Raw genomic sequence first — 25,179 nt, forward strand, 5'->3', positions numbered from 1 at the left:
TGTTTTTACCGATATGAATTCTGAATGGCATTTTATGATTTATCGAATTTTTTCACAGCTTTTCTATATTTCTTAAATTCTTTAAGCTAATCATAAAATCCCTAGAAAACATCATGCAGTGTTATTTGCTTTCTTCTTCGAGCAACGTTCTCAGGCAAAACATTTTTCCCATATTTATGCCACATTTTTCAGTCTTTATCCATATTCCTCAAGTGTTTTATCCACCCTTTCATTTTATCTATTCTCAGAATTTTTTCCATCCTTAACATATATTTTTCTATCACAACGTTAACCTCAACTGCAGTGTAATTTTTACACTGTTCAATAATTGTGCCTCTTTGGCTATTCTTTCAAGTATGTAAACTATATTTAGGAACCAACACTAATATGTACGTAAAACAGCAAGTCATTCGCACATCGCATTCAGTTAAAATTAAAATTTTATTCATAAATTTTGAATTAACAAATCACTCTGGTACTCTAGTGATTTGATCCTAAATATGAGGTAATCCATAGTCATTTTATAGTACTTCCCTTAAATAAAAAAGAAGGCATCAGATATTACGGTAAGAAAACATTTCATCCTTCTGAAGAATAATATCGCTGGGATTTTGATAGAACGCATCGAAGAATACGTACCCTGCTGCAATATGTTGACTTAATCTCATCAATATTTCATACTTATCCTCATAGAAGAAAAATTAAACATTTCATTCAAGTACTCTACATTAATGGGTTTCACCGCGTCGTTGTTTGATTCAGACAACAGTTTCGCCGAAGTTGCACTCGGCGTCTTCAGGTCGAAGATGAGGGACTCGGAATTTTGCCACCCAGGGAGGGTCCCGGGTTCGATTCCCGGGCAAAGTGCCTTGCTTGATTGCCAAGGCACTTTGCCCGGGAATCGAACCCGGGACCCTCCGGTCAGCAGTCCAACGCTCTACCCACTGGGCTACCGCGACCCACCAGGCAAACTGTAGCACACGATAATTAATATCAGTAAATTCTGCGTCATTTCTTGGCATGGTAATTAAATATATGCTGCTACCAGCCTATTCTACGTTAAAATTAATAGAAATTTTAATAACTCAGAATCGATATAATATAGAGTCAAATAATAATTAATTTGTTCAAATTTCGGTATCACACCTCGTAATAACCATGAAAAGGTATATAAGGTGTGCGCAACCGGGCTTCTAAGCAGTGAGCATCACATTAACTTCCCTTATACCATTACAAAAATAGCTGGAAGGTAAAGAATTTACATATGTACCCACATAACATTACATCCGGGATATATTTCTCCTTTTACTGGTCTCGTTCATCTTCGCTTCGTCTTGGGTTCATCCTTCTCTCGACTAAGATGCCCAGACTGCAAGTTCATCTTTGCACTCGGAAATAAGGCACGAAAGGCATCATGAGGCGCGGACTGCTCGGTTAATTGAATTAAGTGGCGAGCATGAAGGACAAGATGCATTAGTGAGCTTCTTGTTGCATGGACCGAGCCACTACCGTTCGCCCCCAGAAGAGCAGATGAAGAGGGGAGGGGGTAGGGAAGATGGAGGACGGGATGGGGCGGTAGGTGGGGGGCATTAAGGGGGAGGAGAACTGAGAGACCCATCGGCCTGATTGGTGGCCGTTTCGACGAAATGCCCTCCCCCGCAAATGGAGTGAGGATGGGAGGAAGGGGCGAGGATGTGGCCAGCGCGGCAGGACCCGAAGGCGGTGACTCAAATGGCGTCCACTCATGGAATATTAACCTTCCGCTTATAACTCCTCACTCACCCTCCTCCCCCCTCTCACACCTCCAGTTCCTTCCGTTTACTTCTCTTGCCCTGTCCGCTCCTCGTCAAAATGAGAGCGGACTTTCTCCCTCCTTCACCGGCTCCACTCACTTTACTCCAAGTGACTTGCGGCTGCGCTGATTCCTTGTAGGAAGGTGGAATACCTGCATGCACCTCCCATTGCTTAATTATAATGTATCTCAGTTTTTATTTTGCCTTCGCGTGGGGCTTCATTTGCGGAATTGGACGGGAACAAGCATTGTTTGCTGTGTGTGGCCTCACATCTCTGGTGTCACAAGAAAAAAAAATTGAAATACCATTTTTAATCATAAAACCGGTTTGGTTATCATGAAAAACTTTAAATTTCATTTGCTTCGAAATAAAAAACTATGGAATTTCAAATCTTTTTTCCTTGAACAAATTTAAAACTAAATATTAAGGTAATTTTGCAAATATTATGTACATTTTTCAATTGAATTACCAGTGACCACCCATGATTTTTTTTTAAATGTTTTAGCCTAAACTTTTTATGATTTGTTTACTTTTATATTTTTAAGAACTCTTCTGTTCATCTATCATTTATGCAAACTTCTCACCTCTAACTATTAATCCAATCTCACTAACTAGACATTTCTCAACATCTACTTATAATGTTGATATATTGCCAGTGGTCCAACATATATTCAATTATTCTTTAATTCTAAGTCTTTATGATTACATTATATTCTACTCTCAAGAATAATTCTTCGTGTTTTATCACAAAACTGAAAGACCATTCCCTAGAAGGTAGCAATGGTTAAAGTAGATTTATCTCATTCCAGTCCGTTGGAGGGCGATCATTGGAAATTCACCGTTGACCCTGGATGAAAGCCCCTCTCAGAAAAGAGCATCGTTGATCAAGAATACAGATCTTTTACAGATGGATGTTTTAAATAATAGTGATGAGGGGTTGTCGATGATACAAGATTTATAAATAAGCAAGCGGTAACTCTAAGGTTTCTCGCGCCTGATTACTAGGCCACCCCCAACAATATATGTACTGCGGGAAGCTTTGCTCAAGGCGCTAGAGAAATAAATATGACCTCTGATCTCCGTGTTTTTGCGCTCCATGGGTGTCGGAATAAAACTAGCTCTTGCCTAATTAGGATTTAATTAGTAATGAATCAACGTCGAATTCTTCTGGTGGAGAACCTTTTCATTAAGTATTAATTAGCGAGAGTCTTGACTCTGGGTAAAAAATGTGCTTGGCGCGACTTGGGAAAACCCTCCCGCCGAGGCGTCCTCCTTGAGACGTTCCATTCCTCAAAACTCCCACGCCCGCCCACTACTGCCTTCTCTCCGAGCACTCCCTTCCTGCTTCCTCATTGGCTAATGCCCTCTTTTTCTCCCCTCCCCTTCTCTCTACATCCATTCCCACGAAATACGGATTCCATGTTGCTACCCCTCGGGTTCCTTATACCCATCCGCCTCCCCCATCTAATTATTTCTTCCCTTTCCGAGAGTTTGTCTTTTTTCCTTCTGTTAAATCCACTCCCTAATGTTAATCTACTTTCCATTGTTTGAATAGCACTCTCTTTCGTGGTACTGCAGCGGCTTATATTTTCATTCTTCATTTCTTTCTTAGATTTTGTTTCTTTCATTGACTTTCGGAAAGGGTCACCCAAGCCTAATGATGGTTTTTCTTTGAAAAATAAAACATTTTAGGGGCCAAAGATCAAGCTCGTATTAATTCGTTTCCATATATCAGGGTAAGACTACATATAGCATAATATTTATTCATTATTCATTAAACCAACTGTTGGCAATCATTTTTTTCCCAGAAAATTGAGTTTCCATATTATTTCATTATTAGGTATAATTTTGCTAAACCTAATAAGGAATGTCGATGGTAAGTAATCAAATAGTAAATTTTACAAATGTTTTGAAAATTACTACTGCTTACAACCAAGATATGTTAAAAATGACACTAATTAGAGGTGCATTTAACGCCAAATAGTAAAAACTCAACATCAGATTTCCGCAAACAAAAAATTACATTTAAGAAATGAAAAAATGCTTTTTTTAATGTAATTTACAATTTAAGGATAGTTATGACGGAATTGCTCTTTATTCTTCAAAAAAAATACCTTGAGACTTCACGGACTTAAACGATTATGAATTTCCATTTTAACAGATTTTAAATAATACCTTACGAATAGTAACCAATTTTCTAGCTATTAAATTTAACAAACATTTTTGTATTTTCTTTACTTTCCCTTTTTCTAGGCTATAATCCGTTCTAAAATTTCATAATTGTAAAAGAAAAAACGATTTAATGCTTCATAACGCAAAATGACAACTATTTTATTCGGTCTTAATGCTTAGCATCATAAACTCTAAATATATAAATGGACGTAAAATTTATTATTACCTTGATATATAGTATTATAATGACAGTATTTCATTCTTGAGGATAAGTCGAAGAATTTTTTAGGCATAGTCCCTCGCGATTTCTCATGAACACACTAATATCACCTGATTTCACAATAACCGATTTTAAAACAATCATTTAGGTGGTAATTTTACATGTGGTGAGACTTTTCTTGCTGTCTTCAAAGATCTCAGGTTCCAATTCCTAGATGAAAGTATTCAAATACGCTTTAATTAATAAATATATAAAGAAATAATGCGTAAGATAGAGGTTTCAAAATAAATAGCTCAAATAACCAATAATCCACTCTAAGATGGCATGTATGAAACAATTTCTTTTTTACGTGATGAATTTGGAATTACATTAATATTTTATTAATTTTGAGTATTCATATCAGTATCCAGTGTTCAATAGTTTACACTTTAAATGCTTCCTCTCCTTCCACGTTCCCCTCTCGCTTCTCCTTCCCTGATTTTTCTTCCTCCCTGTATCGCTCCCCTTGCTGTAGAGCCGATCTTCCTCTTCTACCCCAATTCTCCCGTTCTCTCCCCTCCTTACCCCTCACCCCATCCCATGCCCACCTCCCCTTCCTTTCCGTCGATTTCCTGCCCACTAGGAAATCGCTCCAATTTGCGGATTCCATTTCCGTAATGAGCGTGGTGGGAGGAAGGAAGGGAAGAGGGATTTGAGATTTCTGAGGGAGCTGGTGGAGGAGGAGGCGGGGTGGGTCGGGGGATGAGGAAAGTGGAGAGGGCCTGGGAGAGGATTGCTTCGACTTGTGGAGTAACAAATGGCATTAACGGATCAAGGGAAATTCATGAAAGAGAAATTGCCCATTACTTTGTGGTGTTGGATACATTTTCCTTAACTGCTCGATTTCTGGATGGATGAATCTTTCCTGGTGAATTGGAAAAAATATGTATACAAATGAATGATATACTATAATTCCTTATTACTAAAACGTTCAAATGGAAGCCCTTTAAAATTTCTTTGAAGAAATCCTCTTCGTTTTTGTGAGATCATTAGTGATGTATATGTAAATGGCATTACTGAAGTCTGCTAAAATTTCGAAATTAGATGCATTCATCTGTCTGAAAAGGGTTACTTTCCCTAAATTCACGAATAGGAAGCGTGAAATTTAATGATTTGAAATTTTTCTCTGAATTTATTTTTATTCATCAGATATTGCATTACCTTTTATGCTGTGCCAATTTAGGTAACAGTATAAATATAGCTTTCCATGACTGGTTGAATCATTTTGATCTACAAATGTTGTATTATTACAATACATTATAAAGCCTCAGTAAAATGAGAAACTAATACAGATACACACACACACACACACACATATATATATATATATATATATATATATATATATATATATATATATATATATATATATATATATATATATATATATATATATATATATATATATATATATATATATATATATATATACACACACACACACACACATATATATATATATATACACACACACATATATATGTGTGTGTGTGTGTGTGTGTGTGTGTGTGTGTGTGTGTGTGTGTGTGTGTGTGTGTGTGTGTGTGTGTGTGTGTGTGTGTGTGTGTGTGTGTGTGTGTGTGTGTGTGTGTGTGTGTGTGTGTGTGTGTGTGTGTGTGTATATATATATATATATATATATATATATATAACGCGCAAAAATAAGAAAACAAAAACAGAGAAAATATCATGATAAATAGAATTTATTTATTAAAAATGTATGAACGTAGTATGATAGATATTTATTCATTTATTACTATATATTTTAGTTTTATCCAAATTATTGTATATTTCCTGCGACCATTGTTTAAAGATTATTAACCACTGCAAGTTATCATAGCTGCTACTTAGTTTAGCGTGAACTCTTTCTACGGATATTGTGAATAGCTATTTCTCTCCTAAGCAATTCTGTCAATGGATTAATTATTAGTCACCATTGAAAAAATTAAAAATAAATGGTTAGGACCATGCGCCAAAAATCTTATCTCTCGTAGTACTCAAAATGTAATCGCAGCGACATATGTTATACACGGCACTCATCATAATATCATTTTTCCAGTTTTGAAGTCATCGGAAATATGGGAATTAGTTTTGAGACTCTTCGAATGCGTAAAAACACTACTGTGATTTACAAAAAAACTCAAACCACTTAGAAACATTTTTTTTTCATTCTTTCAACCGTATTTAATATGGTATGTGTGCTTCTTAATTCATTAGAGAAATGCCATGAAAGCTTTCATCATGCCAAATGTGAAACCATCTTTCTACATTTATGTCAATATCAGCCCTTTCTTGCATTTTTGGTTAAATTATAAGAATAGGTCCCACATTACATCCTATTTTCCAGTGTGACGACAAAAATAGAATAGCTTGAATATTGGAATTATCATCAACTCTATTTTCCCTTCAATGCCAAGTGTCATCGATAGACATCGGATCGATTCGATGCCTAGTCTACGACTATCCTTAAAAGGAAATTTGAATGTAAATATCGGTTTCTGTCCTACATATTAATAACCTAGGAGAAATAATTAATTATCCTTTCGTGCGTCCTTAAGGTGCTACTACTTTTCTCCCCAATATAAATGTACATTTTCTTTTTCTGGAGCATTTGACATTGCTGACGAAATGAGATGGAGTTCACACACAGAGTACCTACCTGGGTAGTAGTTCCCCCTGCTCTCCAAGTTGTCCCTTTGGTCAAAAGTGTGAATCCACAATCCTCCATAAACGATCTGCCGCATCCTATTTCGCCGATTCCCTCCCTCCTCTTCCCACCAACCCCTCATGCATACCGCTTCCGCCCAACCCTCAACCACCCTGACCTACACTCCACACCTCACGTGAGCACAACGGAAAAATTCAGTCGCCCGCTGCGACTGCCGTTAATGTTTCTATTCTCCGGTGCGGGTTCTTCGCTATTTCAATTTTCCCTTGTCCCCGCAGTTTCAATTCCACGGTCCGCCCGCACAGAAATCACGGGAGGAGGGGAGGGCCGTGCTCGGGAAGCGACGGAAGCGAGAGGTTAGGGATTTTTCAAATGGAAGCGAATACAATAAAATAAATAAAAAAAGCCACCCGTTTTGTTCCGGCCAGGTATTTAATTAAAGCGTGCGTGTGTGTTAGTGTACGTGTTTATATCTCTTTTTTTTGTTGTGTCTCTAATTTTGTCGAAATTCGTTTCGTTTCGCGCGGGAGAGAATGATTCTGTTTCGAAAATTAAAAAAAAAACTTGGAGTTGAAAAAAAAATGGAATCTCGGATTAATTAATTATGCATTCGTCTGCCCGAGGTTTTGCGGGGACCTCTCCCTCCTCCCGCCAACCACCCATTCACCCCATCCGACTCCCAGGTTAGTTGGGCCGGGGTCGCTTCGTCCCGACGAGAAACCATTCGGAAATTTGGGGAACAAGTGAGGCGACAACTCCCGTGCAGCACTGCAGTGACATTGAACTCGAGTGCCTTTGCTCAGCAGGGCCGACTCGCCGCATCATCCGCAAATTCAACCTCACCCTCTCTTTTCTTCCCCTTCTCTAGCGGGCGACTTGGAAGAGTTAACCCGGCGTGTGTGCGTGTGTGTGTGTGTTTGAATGATCGCGGCCCGGTGCCCGGCATATGTCAGCTGGCTCAAGTTGTGTGCACGCATTATAGGCTATTCGATTATGTTAGGTAAAGGCAATTAAGTGTTAATTGGAGAGACTCGTTTTCGAGGCGGAGGAGACTCGTGAGGAATGGGAGGTGGTATGTAGGAGGAGGGAGGGTGGAGTGCGGCATTCGAACGGAGGGATGATCCATGGCATCCATCCAGGTGGGACAAGGAGTGAATCGGGAAGACGAGGGCCCGAAAGGCTCCACCATCCTGTCTGGCTGATGCTCCTACCTTGGGAGAATTATATTAGCAATATTTGACTTGGGACTCTAGCATATAAAATCTGAGCATATATATATATATATATATATATATATATATATATATATATATATATATATGTATATATGAACGTACTTCATAGCTCATATTATATATATATATATATATATATATATATACGTATGTGAACGTGCAGTTATGGTCGAAACAAAACGAGTGCTACCGTTTGCGCGAGCGTTAGTGAGTGGGTGTGTGCGCGCATGTTTGTATACGTGTGTATGCATGTGTTTGTATATGTGTATATATACATATATTTGTTTATTTATATTTATACAATCAGACCCCACCCGTCCGGACCTCGTGCTCTTTTCCCCTTCACTTCTCTGCCTCCACTGTCCTTCTACCAACGACCCCTCCGCCACTTCCCCTCCTCCCACTTCACATTCCCGGGGACCTCCGCGGGATTCTGAATGCATTTTCCAGCTTAATTATAAATTTAATTTCCAGTTAGTTTACGCTCGTCTTTGTTCCTCAAGGATCGTTACGTTTAATTAATGTTCCCTTCTTCTTTTCGGGGCTTTTCAATGCAAATGAGGCGAAAATTGGTGAACTTATGAGACTCGAGGTTTCTGTAGATTTATTTGCACTCGTATTTGTGCATATCCTCCCCCCCCCTCTCTCTCTCCCTTGGCATTCTTTGGCCGCGGCTCGAAAAACATTTTCGGCTACATCCGCTTTTCATATCCGCGCCTCTTCCTCTCCTAGCTCTGTCACACTCCCTCCTTCCCCTCTCTCCCCCGTCCGAGCGCCGTTTAATGAGGGGCCCTTAATGCGGCCCTCGGCCGTGCTCACTCGCTCGCCAGCAATCCGAGCGAAACAATGGAACCAACTCCTAACACACAATGCTTTAAGGGTCCCTCCCCAACCTCACCCCACTCACATCTCCTCCCCCAACCGTGCCCTCCCTCGTACCCCCACCACGCCCTCTTCCGTCCTTCCTTTCCCTAGGCCTCAACCGTGAAAGAGATTTCGGGTTGTTTTAACATTTTTTTATAATTGGTAATTTCTAAGTTGGCCTCAAAAAGTTTCCACAATGAATTTTCCGCTCTCATCTCCTTCTTATTTTCCCTGCCATAATATTATACGTCATTACCTCATTGAATAACTGGGAGCTTGAAGCGTCTTAGTAATTTCAACTTTTTGCCCACGCTAGAACTAACTTGCCGCCTCGACCGAACAAGGATCTCGGAGTGACATTTCCTATTTCGCACTTCTGATTTAATCCGTTTCGCTCTTTCCATTACGTGCTTGTTCGTTAATACACATAGAGAGATGAATTATTTGGATCAGTAAATTTTATTTAGTGGAAATTTGGAGCGACAAATTATGCTTGCAGTTACGTTTAAAATATCAGGCTTATATTATCATCAAGACGGTAGTTTCTTTATATTTGTACACTTTATGGGTGATCATTGGCAGAAAGTAAAATTATTTACGTATTGAGAGGATAATATGACAGTTAAGTAGAAGTAATAAAATTTTCACAAGAGGAGAACATTCAATAATGTATCAGGGGATAGCTCTCACATTAATTACGACAGAATAGGAAATCGGATATTTACAATAAATGCTATGGAATCAGTTTTTTCGTTAATGACATTTACTTTGACAACTTATTCATTTACATTCAAATCTATCAATCCTGTTCACTTTATATATTCAGTATATAAATATGTATATAAATACACAGTAATCCACCCAAAATCAACCCATAAACACAGTAATCAACCCAAAAGTCGGTTTGGTAGGTGATGGTAGAGTTCACCCAGTATTAAACACTATACAGCGTGTGAAATTCACACATCAGGGTAGGGGGGCCAGTCCCTTTCCCTGTGCCGGTTATGGTTTCCCAGGAAGAACTGATACCCGAAAAATCATATAGCTTAGGTTGATCTGCAGGTGCCTAGAGGGCCTCGCCCGGGAATCGAACCCGGGACCCTCCTATCAGTAGTCCAACACTCTACCCCCTTGACTACCGCGACCCACACACACACACACATATATATATATATACACTGAGGCTTTAGCTGGTACAGTAGCGAACGTGCTGGATTCCCACCCGAAGGACTCGGGTTCGAATCCCTGAGACGGCTGATATTTTTCAGAGGTTACCCAATCTCTACTTAAGGTGCAGAGCACTTTGAGTGAGCACGCCGTCCGTCGGATGAGACTTTAAGCTGCGGACCCCTTGGTGCCTTACGTTAGGAGTAGGCTTATTCCAACGCCAGGTTTCTCTCCACCCGTCATCATTTCCTGTCCATCCCTAATTGCGAAAATTACCTCCGATATCGGTTGCCTCCCCTAAAAGGTAATGCACACATGCTTGTAGAGTGGGAACAAAAAAAAAGTTATATTGAGCGAAATAACATCAAAGAGCAATTCTAAAATTTCAAAAATATATATTTATTTTTCATCATAGTCACCGTTAAGGCTAACTCATTTCTCCCAACGTGTAACAAGTTTGTTCATTTCGTCGTTGAAAAACTCTTCCGACTTCCAAGACTCATCCAGGACTTGACAGCTGCCTTCACCTCATCGTCCGAGGTTTAATGATTACCCTTGAGGTGTCTGTTGAGTCGAGGAAAAAAATAAAAATCGCTAGGCGCAAGATCGGGGGAATAACAAGGTTGTGGAATCGGTTCAAATTTCAGGTGTCCAGAGTATCTCTAGTTACGCGCGAGGTGTGTGGACGAGCGTTGTCATGTAAGATGGCAAGATTCTTGGCTCCAGGCTGCCTTTAATTCGACAAACTTCTTCCTTGAATATTCCAATATGGTTTGCGATACACTTTTGAGTGATTCGCCGGTCATTTTGAACCCAGTCTTTGACGAGTTTGCGATGTTTAACGTCTGTAGCAATGAGGTTGCAAGTGTTGCTGAGATAATTAAAAATTCAGTGCGATAGATTTGAGATAAGAATAAATATGAATAAAACAAAGGTTATGCGATTTACCGGAAATAAAAAGGATAAGCTAAGCATTAAAATAGGAGGGCAAAAACTAGAGCAGGTAGAAACGTTAACGTCTCTCGAAAGTGTTTTGGACCAACATTGTCAAAGTAGTTGAGATGTAAGGAGAAGAATTGCACTAGGCAAAGAGGATTTCACAAGGAGGAGGGAATTGATGACAGAGACTTTGAGTACGGATATTAGGGGGATTGTTGGGAGAAATCATAAGGAGGTAAGAAAAATGGATAAAGGGCGTATTGATCGGCAGTGAGATGTTGAAGACTGTAAGGGACTGTAAGAGAAGACTGTACTCGTAATAGAGGGAAGAATGTTAAGCAAACGAGGAAAGGGATAGAGATTTTGTATGGTATGAAGGAAGGAAGGAAGTATACAGAGATGAAGAGAGACTTAGTTAGAGACAGACAATGTGTGTGAATATATATATATATATATATATATATACATATTTGTGTGTGTGCAGTATTATATAAATATGAATGAACTATATATATAGTAATGGACTACATATATAGTTCGCTGATGACCTGTAAACCATATTGAATCAGGTTTCGCTTCGTGGAAGTTTTTGGTATCCATCAAATGAAAGAAAATGTATATTTCCGCATGATTTATTTGGTTTGCACAACGCGTTCCACCATGATATGGTATCATTAGGTATAAATTTGTAATGAGGTACATGTGATGCATGTATAAACACAGTGTGATGAGTGAGAGTAAGCTGGAGCTCAAACGGAATAGGATATTTTGTGGGAAACAGTAACCAATTAGAAGTAAAATTGTAGAAACTCTGAGGGAGAGGTGGGCAATGGGGGAACGACGAGAAATCTGGAGGGTAGTAAAATGTTGGGAAGTTTGTGATCACAAAATTAAAATATTCTGTGGAAAATTACGTCTTGGCTTTCATTTGATGAATAATGAACTATTAAATCTTTCTTTTTTAAACTTTCCGATTACCATATCATTCGACACCTATTTACTACCTAAGAATTTAAGAAATTACATATTGGTGCCTTACACTTTAAATCGGATAAAATACCAAATAAAAGTTGAACATTTTTCAACATTAATTAATTAATAGGTACAAACCATGTTAAAAATAAATCCATCCTTTTATATTCTACGTAAAGTGGTTGAAAATTGTTGGAACTATAGTAGATGTACTGAAATGTTGGTATTTGTTCGATTTAAGACGAATTTATTATTGATATAAGAATTTGATTAACAATTTTAAAATAAAAAGCTTCATATTTTTTGCATCCGAAATATTTTTATACTCTATTTACTATCGTATTGGACAGCGCTAAATATTATTAATATTGCGTATAGCAGCGATTTCATTTATAGAAGAAAATATTTGTATTTCCATTTATTTTTATGAGCTCTCGAATCCATATTATATACCCTTAGGCCTAAATATTGGATTATTAAATTCAGTTTAGATAATTGGCGAAAAAATTTAGCTGCGTACATATCTAAGAACGTGACTCGATCCTTTGATTTATCCGAAATATATCAGAACTTCAACTATTTAGAGCTAGCAGTGGAGGTTGAAATTCTATGTAATAAACCAGATACTAATTTTAAATAATTAAAATTTTTGTATAAAGGGCAAAGACACTAAGCAAAAGAACATTTCGTTATATAGAACATTGAAAACTTAATCAATGTTGTATCGTCGGTTTTAGAGATTTAACAAACATATGTACCTTAAAAATGGGATTACTTATTTATAATTCCCATTACAACTTCTCTGACAGTTAAAAAAATCTCTTGCAATTATTATATTAATTTTTCATTTAAATAAATTTAATTTTATATTAATAATCAAATTACAATATCAAAATTTTCAACGACCATTTTAATTGTGAAAAAATGTAGACAATATCTCTGTTTTTCTCCCATTAGGAGTCTTATGCGTCCAGATTCTCATAGAAATGGAAGTTTTTCCTCTTAGTTAATCGTATTTTTAAACGGTTAAAGTATGCTGCCTCCTTATATCTCGGAATTTGAAAGCTCCTTTCAGGCCATGAAAGGTTTAAATCCTTTAAAACACGGAACTATTATTCAAGCTCAGGGTTCCGGTTTTCTTCAGGCATTATCGCGTCGATAAAAGCATGCACTCAAGGAGAAATAAAATAACGAGAGCGGAGAGGTTTCCGACATTTTGATGCAAGAATTAGGGAGTGAAACTACTCGAAAGGGGGTAGAGCCTGGTACTTCTTCTTAAACCCCGGCTCCCGAACGCCCCTTCACCCATCCCTACTCCCTACCCCCTAAAAATGTCTCGGCAGCAGCGTCTTTCGTCTCGCCCCGCGACGACGCCCGAGAGCACTCCAACATCCCGCCACCAACCCCGCTCCTTCCTTAACTCGCCACCTCCCGGATATTTTCGTCCCTTGTGTATTTGTATGGATTTTACTCAATCACGCCTATTTCGCGCACACGCCTTTACTGGTTGAATATAAACAGGACCTCGAGAGTTAAGTCCCGTTTAATTTGACAGTTCGAAAAGTTTCCGAGCCTGATAAATGATTGCACGAACTCCTTTATGAGGGTAATTCACTATAAACTACATATTGGCGCCGAAATAAAAAAAACACAGAATTGCGCCTAGATAAAAAATCACAGATTTGCGCCAAATATTAGGACAAGTTTTAAGAGATCAGCTGTATCCTTTTAGTCACATGCTCTAAAAATGGGAAAATGTTTTACTTCTTGCATTACGAGAATTATTATGGTGGATATTCCAATACTATTGACTTACAATTCTCTCTATTTTTCTCAAAATTTGCTAATCATACATGCAGCGAAAGACAATCGTTTGTCACCAAGTGCGTATTGCTAGTTTTATTTCTCATCCGTCACGCCTCTTTTTTGTGCCACACTTTCCTCTTCCGCCGCTCCCCGTTCGTGGCGCCACTGAAACGCTTGCCGCCGTACTCCAAACCGCACTCTCAACGTGCAATCGAGTGAGACGTAGCCATTTTTTTAAAGAAGGGCTTCCAACTCTGGGCAACCCGTACGAGCAGTAATGTATGCACTGAAGCCATGCCATTTGAATGCCACGCATTGGAAATAACCCGCTTTCCCCTTTCAAACTATAAATTCCCAGGCAGAAAGGTTGGCAAAGTGCAAGACGAGTGGACGTCAATTCGTTCGAACTGAAATACGGCCTTTGAATGCAATGATATTTGCAGTTATTGATCGCCTTTGTAGTTAGATGATAGAAATTATTACTAGATTAGTTTTTTAATTTTCGTTTATGTTTCACCGAATGAAAGAACACATGTACACACAAATATAATTACATAGTTATCATCTCCATTTATTCCTATAGTTATCAAATGGCGATTTTTGAAGCGGTAGTGGTAGGTGTGAACAAATATTACCACGGGCAAGAGATAAAGTAGCTACCATTAAATAGCGATCTCCGTTATACGAGCCGCCCTTATTGAACCGCTCTCGTAGAGTCGTATACATTTAATTCCTTGTAGCCAAAGTAGCGCTTTTAAGGGATGAAGATAACACTATTGTCCACAATTAAGTGGAAAAAATGTGTGCTAACTAAATTTTAAATATTCCAAAATACATATTTTAAATTGTAATGTTTGGAGTATTTCTTATGCGCGTAATTAACATTAGGTTGACATATTTGTAGATGTTCAACTGTAAAATAGCTGTTAGTCAGGCCACGGAGTTGATTATACGACTGCATCAGTCTTCTCGACCACTCTTTTAAGTCTTGAGTCATAATTTTACTTAATGTAATTACAAAATTTTAATTATATATATAATATATGCTAATCAAAGAAGAAGTTTTTCAACCAAATTTTCGTCCGGTGATAACTGTAAAGATACTCTTTTCCGACAGTAGGGTATCAATTCGTTCAACTAAACAAAAAACCTTTGAGAGCTATGTTTGCATTTGAGGAACGTGTTATTTTCCAACCTGATCCGAAATGATTCCTATTTCCGCTCTCGGCCGTTGAGGCTTTTGCATTTGTTGGCAACCGTGAGCCCGAGTGTAATTGCTTCGAATAAAAGCCGAGGCGCGTTGGCGTGGCGTGTTCTCGCGTCTCAGGGGCGTCGGCCCCCTTCCCTGGCGCCACCCATTCATTCAACCACTTACATTGTTTTCCTCCCGAACGGAGACGCCGAGGAGCAAATGTCTTCCATTAGCGTAAGTTTAGGGAAAGGTTTCCTGCTTGAGAAATCCGATTCCTCATCTCCTCGGAAAGAAGCCCGTTCGGCCTCCTTCCTCTTTTGTTCTCCCCTGCTCTTGCCTCCCCTATCCGCCCCACTCCACCATTCCTCCCCTACTTCTCTCTCTCTCTCTCTACATATATATATATATATATCTATCTCCCTCTTTCTCTCTCGAGGCAATAACGGGGCGAAGGGGTGAAATAAAAGGCTGCGAATCGGAGAAGCAGAGTTGGAAAACAATGGCGAATCGAGAGCGCGTCCTTTTTTTCCACCCTCACTCCACCACCACCCTGACGAAACGGAGGTTAGGCGCCCAAGTGGCAGCACCCGCAACTAACAGCGCCTCCCACTTTTCGCCGCACTCGAACCCTTTTGTGTTTGCTCCTTCGAGCCTCTCACCTTCCCCTATCCCCTCCTCCCACTCCCCTTTAAAATACACCCTCCACGTCTGCTCTCCCAGTGCCCGTACCCGGTCCCCTTGTCCCGTCACCGCGAAGAGGGAAAAAAATAGCGGAGGGAAAGGAAGTAACTCACCTCTTGCCACACCAACTGGTTGCTAGGTAACCGATAAACAATCTCGCCTCCCTCCCCATCCCCTTTCATTTTTGTCTCCACGGATGGATCGTTTTGAACGACTAACTACAGTTAAGTGGGGGATGGAGGGAGAGGATTGGCGACGGAGGTAGGGGCGGCTGTGTAGATTGGAGAGTCGCGGTGGGGGTGGTGGTATCGGGGGCCGGCGGTGGGAGAGGGTAGCAAGTGAGGGGGGGGGGGAGGCCTTGATGCAACCAAGCCACGAAGATGTCACAACGGGGCTTTGTCTCATTCAACCGTGATTCGCTTCGCTGGGCACGTCTTAAGTGAAGCACGTCTTCGCCACTCGCATATCGGTTATTTGTCGCATGTTTTTCTTCTTCTTCCATCTTTTGTTGTTCCACTCACGCCTCCGATATTTCCACGAAATGCGGGCATACGCGAAGCGATGAGTCTCCATTATATCCTCCCTTTCCTTCCCCACCCCTTTCTCTAAAATATTTGCATGAAAACATACGCATTAAAGGATATCCCTCCTCCCACCCTGCACAACGCGAATACCCTTCTGGTAATAACTACCTCCTCTCCCTCTTTCCCATAGCCTACCCCTTTCCCTGACTCTTGTCGCAGAGATTCTTTCCACATTGGCTGGATCCATCAATTTTTTTTCACGACTTCACTTTGGGTTTCTTTTATATGGGTTTTAATGTGCCGATAATCATTTATCGGTTTCCATGTAGCACAAAAGGGTTCTTCTTCCCTACACGTTCCTTCCCCGTAAATTCTTTTCTCAACATATGACCAATTTCCAAAAATTCCAACTCGACCGTGACTATCGCAGATGTCCTGCTTATTTGAATCCTTGAGAATTCAGATTATTCTTACTCCTCGGCAAATTCAAATGCTGAAGATTGTTCAATGACAAGTAGGAAAATTAGCTCCTGGTACAAATATTTAACCGTGAAAATTTTGATCGACGTTCAAACTTAAATTATTTTTTATAATTCCTTAGGAGATACTAATCATATATCATAATATGATATCATAAAAGTTCCAAAATAATGAATCTACTGCCTTGGCAAAGCAGAACTTATTTTTCTCCAGTTTAAAATCGATTACTATGTTCAAATATATACATGAATGCACACATATTATTCTTCAAACCATCGCTAGGGTGCGTGGCAGGGGGTAATTTCACACCGGACTACTTTCAACACGAAATAGTTTTCCACCCTAGCGAACCAGATAACATTATTCTGAACTCTCATTGTTCGTGGGCAAAATAATCTTTAATCAATCTGTTCTACTCTTAATTTATCTAATATTATTATGAATATTGAATGAGGATATAAATTGCATAGATTACATACCTATTTGGCAGTTGAGTTCCGTCTTACTGTCAAAAATGTGAGATATTAGTAATTAAATCTTTGATTGTGGTATTCGCGAAACGATAGAATGCATCAAAACCGTGTTTTGCAGTGGGAGAAGACATTTTAAAATCTTAAATCTTAGTCTTTGAAATACTCCCTGGATTTTATTTCACTTTCATATGGGAGAAGTAACGACTTAGACTGGGAGGGAAAACTCTCACTGGCTGCGAAAAGTTGAGTCAGCCGAGATGGAGAGCCGTGGCGATCGACTTACCCGCCACCGCTGCACGTTCCCCCTTGCTCTTCTTCCTTTCATCCTCCGCTGAGAAAAACCCATTTGTGGGCGCCCCGCCGACTCTCACTACTCTTCACCCAGTAATCCCTTCGACCATCCCGCTCGGGAGAGCGCGGGGGCGCACCGTCGCCCCCCATCCCCCGCGCCCCACAATCCGCGGCCGTCACCGAGAACACATAATGGCTCGGCGGGAGACAAGGCGGCGCGTGTCTCCCGCCGCACGCCTGGTTCCCCTCGGTCCGGCCGCCGCCTCCCCAAGGGGCCCCACGCGGCGGTGGGCCTCGGGTGTACGGACCGGCGACGCCCGCGACCCCTGCTGGGCGGACAGCGGGCGCGCCGTCGAAAGGGATGCGGAATGGCGTGGGAGACGGACCTACTCGGTTGGGGGTCGGAATAACTGTATCACTTTCCTCCGAGCCTCTCGCGAAGTAGGGGGTCGGATAATGGAAAGTGTGGGCAATCACGTTTTACCGGCCGTGTGGTCGCTTGGAGAAAAAAAAGGAAATGAACGGCGATGAGGGTGGCTATCACTGCAAGAACGACTTCGATCCCTCTTCCCATCATGAACTGGATGCCAATTAATTTTAGGTTGAATAAGCGCACAAAAGTAACCGGCCGAGAAAAATCCTGTCTATGTACCCATACGTAATCGAGTTGTTGTTCTGACTAGCCCCTCCAAAATATGAGCATATAATAGAGCGTGCGCGCTAGAAAAGTAAACGTGACCATACCATGATATCATCGCCTGTATCAGATTCAATGCAATGAGCTAACTCTTTGAGTACCGGCTGAATAGAGTTGCACTCAAATGAAAAAAAATATGCGCTACAGTGTCTCCATTAAGGCTTTTTTAATACTGCGTATGGTATATTATCTTTATGGTGATCGAAAAAAATACACTATTCATCTTTAGAAACAAATTTTTATAATTGCAGAACCACGTATCTTAACCACGTCTCTTAAGTACAAGTACGTCCAAATCTCTTGCATAGAGCAAGGTACGAGTATTGGAAATGGAATGAATACCTATATTAAGAGGTGATAAATATATTTTGGACAAGCGATATGATTTCCTCTTCAAGCCAGATAATGTTAGCATGTTACTTCCAATTCAATGCTGAAGCTCTTTTGCGAGAGAAACTATGACCAAAAACGTGCATGCTTCCATCGTAGCAAGCTTCAAAATCCATTTCTTCATTCCAATGGGCTTTTATAAGACTGACTGTGTTTAGCAATATTTATTAAGCCATTGACAACTTGGTTTATACACTTACAGCGGCATTTATTGCACATTATAGATTAAATTTAAAGGTATCTGGTGCATCTTAGAAAGAAAATAGCTCGTCAAATGCATATGTTTGTATGTACGTTTCTATCTAGGAACTCTTATTCATAATATTAACCAAAATCATAAACTATTGATAGGAAATGTTGACAGTATTGGACAAATATATTACAAATATCAGTAGTTTAATTGAAAACATAAAAATTCATAAATCATTGAGAGCATCACAATATACCATTTAGGGGTCTGAGTTTAGGGTGGTTTGGTTTGATTAGCTTTTTGTGGCACTAATAAAGAGATCATGACTAAGGCATTATATGAACGGCCTTCCTTCACCTCAGCGTCTAACGTGATCCGACTGACTAAATTAGCAACTTAAATAACCCAAAAATGGGGAATGGAATATTTTTAATAACTGGCTCATGTGGAATGTGATCATTTATTCCCTGCTATTACCTGAATTTTAAGTAACTGCGTTTCTGTTCTTATGTAAATACTGTTACAGTTGAAGTTATGTTGATCTTTTAAGGGTATGATCATACCTCTTGTCCCTTATCTCTTGATCCTGTCTCCTCTTACTGGTACGTTTTATGTGATGCATCTTTGCTTTCTATTTTATCCGGAAAATATCTACAGGCTGTCAATGAGGCAGAATGAATATAACAGGATTTAGGTAATAATATTTCTAGAACACCTTATTTTTCAAACAAAGAATTCATTTTGTGTCTAAATGTTGAGTAAACTTTAATGTATACCTTATAAAGTTTGATTTTTATTATTTCATTTTAGTACCCTGCAAGTCGCCACTAGGGTGTGTGGCAGGGGGTGAATACACACCAGACTAATCTCGAAATTCCTTCCCTTTGTACTAAAGATAGAAACGATTTCAGCATAAGAGGTGCTCTTGTCAATTTAAATTGAAGTTTTATTACATTTTGTTGTAATTGAATGATTGAATAAAATTTTAGGTAAATTTTCGCTGACAAACATGACCATCAAATGCTTAGGATATAATATGGGACCATGTCACAGCTTCCCTTCCCTCAAAACTTGCACACGATAGAGAAAAAACATCTTAAAAATGATGTCACCGGCGGTCTTGTCCCGAGTAATGAAAACAAATGGAGGAGGGTGTCTCCGTGAGACGCACCCTTGAGCAAACATTATTTTTTTAGTTATTAGCACGACGGTCGGCTGGCTGAGTCGGTCATTACGAAGCGAATACTTTACCGCCGGAGGGGAACTTTGCCAGGGAGGAGGGCCGATGCTAACGAGGGCTCGGGCCGCGCGCACGCCGGGGAAGACGAGCCCGCCGGAGGAAGCGTGGCCATGGGAAGGCGGTCGGGCCGACGGGATACGAAGGGGGGTAAGAAAGGGGGAGGGTGGCAAACCACCGCAAAGCCAACCCGAAATCCCACCCGCCCGCCTACCCAAACTCACTCCTTGAGCCGTCGCCCTCGAGAGGCACTCGGGCGAGAAAATTTGACAGGGGGAGGTGGGGTGAAAAAAATAAAATGCCCTTCGAGAGGGATCTCCCGGCGGTATTATGCTGTTAAACTAATCACCTTTCCGGCCGTGGAGTCGTCCTTTTGGGGGATGAGGTGGGGAAGTTGGGAGGGGGCGAGTGTCAGGGTAGGTTTTGGGTGCAAGGGGGCTTGATGGGTGCACGTCCGTGGGTAGGAGCACCCCTCACACCCTCTTCGGCCGGGCGTGTCGTTTTGGGGCATCGATTGGCACGCGTTATATTCGACGGCACGCTCACTGCCCGCCCCTTCCCCCCAGGGAACTAACCTCCCCTTCCCGTTCGCACCCTGGTCTCCCTTCTCAGGCACCCCAGCCAAAAGCTTCCTTCCACCCCGCCGACGTGAAACTAATAGCACATCAAACTCGTTCCGTTGTGTGAATCACTCGAATACCACGTGCTGCAGGAGCATTCGCCCATTTGAAAGATATAATGAATATATAGGATGTGAATGGATGAATATAATAGTGCATTGAGATTCACCCCGCACTTCCAAAACCCAGGGTACCCCCCGAGTTGCATGCTCTTATCGAATTATGGGGACCTTCATCGATATCACTTGATGTAATTTTAGTACCCTCGTAGGGTTTTTCATTTTCCCGTCCCATATCACCCAACCTGATATAATTGAGAACTTCTCCACCATAAATATAGCACCCATCAAAGGTCGTTTTCATTGCCCACCATAAATCCTTAAATTACCATCCCCTTCTCGTAGCGTTTTGTGCTGAACTAATTATGGCCATATGCCACATTTACATATTTATGATGTTACGTTTACGCGTTATTTTCTTCTATTGTAATGAATAGTCACAAATTACATACTCTTGGCCAAAAATATTACAATAACTTGCAATGTAATCGTGTTTACTAATCGGGCTTACTTCAAAAATGGACAGCGGAATATAATTGATGTCATAGGCCGAAGAAAAAAGTAGTTTGCATAGTAACTATGTTCTTAATGTTAAAATTAACTTTTGACTTAAGCATAGCTAAATCATGGGTTATTGACTTAAGCACAGCTAAATCATGGATTTGTATTTTAAATTATTCTTTGCAGATAGCAAATTGATTCTCAAACTGATTTCAAGTGATTATTCAAGTATTCCAGCGTGTACATTTTTCTCTTCATTTCACTCTGTGGTTTATCCTCACCAATGAAAATAGCCGTTTTTTCTTTCGTTAACTTTCTCTGTGAATTATTCATATTCTACTCACTAGGAGGTTATTCCACTGGCCACACATGGGCCTAATCCCCTTATTTTTCTCGCTTCGCTCGCTCCGACGCCACTCATGCTTTGTAAAAAATTATATTTTTAATACTAAACAGGAATTGATTTAAAAATCTTCATAGCACAATGTTATAGTCACATTCCACGTGGTTAAATAAAGGAAGAAAGAAGTTGGTAAGTAAATCGATCCGAATTAGTTTCTTCATTTATCCCTTTTTGGGTGTATTCCCTATATATTCTTCAACAATTCCACAAATTACTAAGGGAAGGCTTTTCAAATAACGCTAAATTTAGAAACTTTTGAAATGTTCTACAAATTTTTTCGCAATTTTGAATTAAATAATTTATAAAGTTAGTTCCTTCAGTTTTCTTTCAATTCATATTCTCTCGTGTTCGCACGACTATTATTCATGATGAAATTTTGCAAAATAAATAAAACCTGCAAATGGTAAAAATGAACTTTGCTTGTGTTTCTCATAGAGGTTCGTGTAGAATAAGTGGAGTCGAACCTGAGAGAATAAGTGTGCAAAATGTAGCATATTTTCTGCGGAGTAATATCTTTAACGGTGTGAAAAGTTTGAAAGCTACTGAAAACATTTGAGCTTTGCAGAAAAAAGTCGCATGAAAGCAGAGCAATTTTAGGCTTTACTTTTGTGTAGAATAAGATTAAGAATTTTCAAGTACCATTAATTAAAGGTACTAAATATTATTTATGGTGAAAAAAATAGGAGCATAAAAAATAGCTTCTAATAAATATAAGTTAAATTTTAGTATTTATTATATTATAAACGTTTTCATAACTATTAACATGACATTAGTTATTATGTAAATCTGAGGTCATGGGAGTAAAAATTACTTGCAATATCAATTGAAAAGATTTATTGCTTCGGACCCTTTCAGATTAGTTATTTAATCGTAACCATTATCGTATGACAAAATAAAACTAAATTAATGCACTTCCCCAGAGATACAAAATCTTCAAATTGAGCTCCTACTCTAAAAATTCCCCCCTCTTAAAGGAGAGTGAATATCAATCTAGTTTTGGCTTTCCTCTTTCACGAGTAATTTCATCGCTCACTAAGCTCTCTCCGAGTCCATCGACCCATATAATAACCATTTAGCCAGCTTATAGGGGAGAAGGAAGGCATTCTTCTCCAGTTTGCATTCTCTTTGTGCCTCATCGTCCACCGTAAGTTCTCGGAGGAATGCGCGGAAGTCAAAGGGAGCTTCGATCGACGCGAGACAGCCGAGCGGATATCGGCCGTCCACTTCAAGACGTCAGGATTTCCAATCCACCCACTCCCCGTGCCTTTTGTACTCCTTACTTATTGGACTACGCCTTAATTCCCCTTTACCCAATTCTCACCTCTCCCTCCTCCCCCTTCTTCCTCACTCCGTCCCTTTCCTTCCGCGACCCTTCTTCCACCGCCTCCCTCCCCTCGTGTATATGCGCAGTCACGTTCGTGGTCCCTTCCCTCACTCCGCACCGACCGCTCCAACACCCCCCTTCTCCCGTGTACCCTTCCCCTTCTACTCTTTGGCATTCTTGCTTTATGCTGCCCCGCCCACTTCTCAGTCCTCACCCCTTCATCCTCAGCCCTTATCCTCGAATTTCCTCCCCCGCATTTCTTCCTAAGGAGCCCATTCTTCCCATTACGGATAAAGTCATCCTTAAAGATGTTCCTCCTGTCAACCCCGTAGCTCTCACAAAATTTAACCTTGGAGAGGGCTGGAATAAAGGGTCCTGAACAAGTATAAATCTTGTTCCCTTGGATGATATTTGGAAAGATGTTAACGAACAACCACTATCTGTGATACTCAAGACCTGTCTCAATCGATGGACGTATTTGTAATTGCTTATAATTCTTTGTTAAGCGCCTAATTATGTAATTGATGTGTACCAAATTCAGAAATTTTTATAGTGTTTTTATTTAATTTAAAATATGAACCAAAGTGAAATGAAAGTCGTCAACCGGCATTTATGAACTTCGTTGCGTATTTATATATGCATGGATATGAAGAAAAAAAACATCAATTAAGTCATTAAACTGAAATATCAAACTGCTGCTTCGGTTTCATAGATTTGATAACTCCCCTCGCCTTTGATTTAAGGTTGACAGCTCTCGCCAATATTTCAAGTCACTGGTACAAGATAATAAATATTTAAATTGCTCAGTGATGTAGCAGATGAGCTCTATTTCGATTTCGTATAAATAGAAAATATTTTGCGAATTTCTCAAGGAAACATCAGAAGAGACCAAAGTCAATATTTTCCAGGTTTGTGAGAGTACTATAAGCACTCTTTATTCATCAAAGGACAAAAGTATGTTGATTAATATATGTCTTAAAAGTTGTCATTTTAGGCACATATTTAGATAATTTGAGATACCGCAGTAGATCACCAGAGATTACCGACAATAAACTTTATCAATAATTTTTTATGAATCAATAATTGTTTATCTGAAAATGTAATAACCACAGCATTTTATTCACCACTCTAAGATTTCTTGAAAGGAATATGTGCACACCAATTATTGCTGATAAAAAAACTAATAAACATGAATCCATTCAAGCATAATTCCCGCATTTTATTGAATAAACTTGAAGTTTATCACTAAGCACCGGAAGAAAGTTATCTATTCAGTGAAATCACTTAAGTATTAAAGTGCCTAAGAGTATCTCCTTTAGACTATTGGTTTATTCCACTGCGGTCAAATCTCACTTTCAATAGGATAAAGGTTATTTTTAACCGCCCTATGTGGCGCGGAAAAAACTTTAGTAGACATGAGTTATACCCAAACCTAATAAGCCATTTGCAGACGTTTGAGAAAATAATTGTCGTTTTGCTTCGGTGATCAAAAGAAAAGTTTCCTTGCTAATACTCGCGCACATAATTTTTAAGATTTTCTATTTTAATGGGCATCTTTAGTTTTGACGTGCAAATCATAGTTTAATACCTCTTTCCTGGATTATACAACTCCTTTCGTTTCCTTCTAGGTCTGGTTCCAGAACCGACGGGCCAAGTGGCGGAAGACGGAGAAGTGCTGGGGCCGGAGCACCATCATGGCCGAGTACGGGCTGTACGGCGCCATGGTGCGCCACTCCCTCCCACTGCCCGAGACCATCTTGAAGAGCGCCAAGGACAACGAGTGTGTCGCCCCCTGGCTGCTAGGTAGGAAAACACTCTGAGAGAACAACAACAAGAACGTCCGACGCAGGTTGGCGCGCTATACGTGAGTATAGCCACGGGCGCTCGCAGGGGGAAGGGACCGTAGGAGGAAGGGCTGAGGGGAGTGGGACCGCGGGCCGAGGCCGGGGGGGGCGGGGATAGAGGGGTGCGAGGGGCAGGGAGAGAGTGAGACGGCGGAAATTAAGAATGAGGAAGGCTTCTCCGGAGGAGGCTTGCGTGGACGCGGGAGGAGGGCCCCGCTAGAGGGGCGGCGGGGTGGGGCAGGTAGGGTCCGAGATGGTTGGTTTTGTGCGCGGGCTCGAGTCCAGCGGGGTTGTTGGGAGAGGAATGGGGACGGAGAGGCTGGGGTGACGGCGTGGAGAGTTGAAGCACAGAGGATGAGTAAGCACGGTTGAATTGAAGCGAGGAGGGTTGGGGGGAG

The 25,179-nt window shown here is 40.3% G+C and overlaps 1 protein-coding gene across 4 annotated transcripts in view; it reads left to right on the forward strand.

The window, feature by feature from the left end:
- The window catches only part of LOC139687970 (homeobox protein unc-4 homolog), a 401,108-nt gene that overhangs the window by 371,440 nt on the left and 4,489 nt on the right, over positions 1-25,179 (forward strand). For all 4 annotated transcript variants that reach the window (XM_071585352.1, XM_071585351.1, XM_071585354.1 and 1 more), the window contains exon 5: positions 24,566-24,740. In XM_071585352.1, coding sequence (XP_071441453.1) covers positions 24,566-24,740 — 175 coding nt within the window. The remainder of the gene's footprint in view (positions 1-24,565; positions 24,741-25,179) is intronic.

Source organism: Hetaerina americana, unplaced genomic scaffold, assembly GCF_022747635.1.
Source record: "Hetaerina americana unplaced genomic scaffold, ioHetAmer1.1.p SCAF_2, whole genome shotgun sequence".
Lineage (NCBI taxonomy): Eukaryota > Metazoa > Arthropoda > Insecta > Odonata > Calopterygidae > Hetaerina > Hetaerina americana.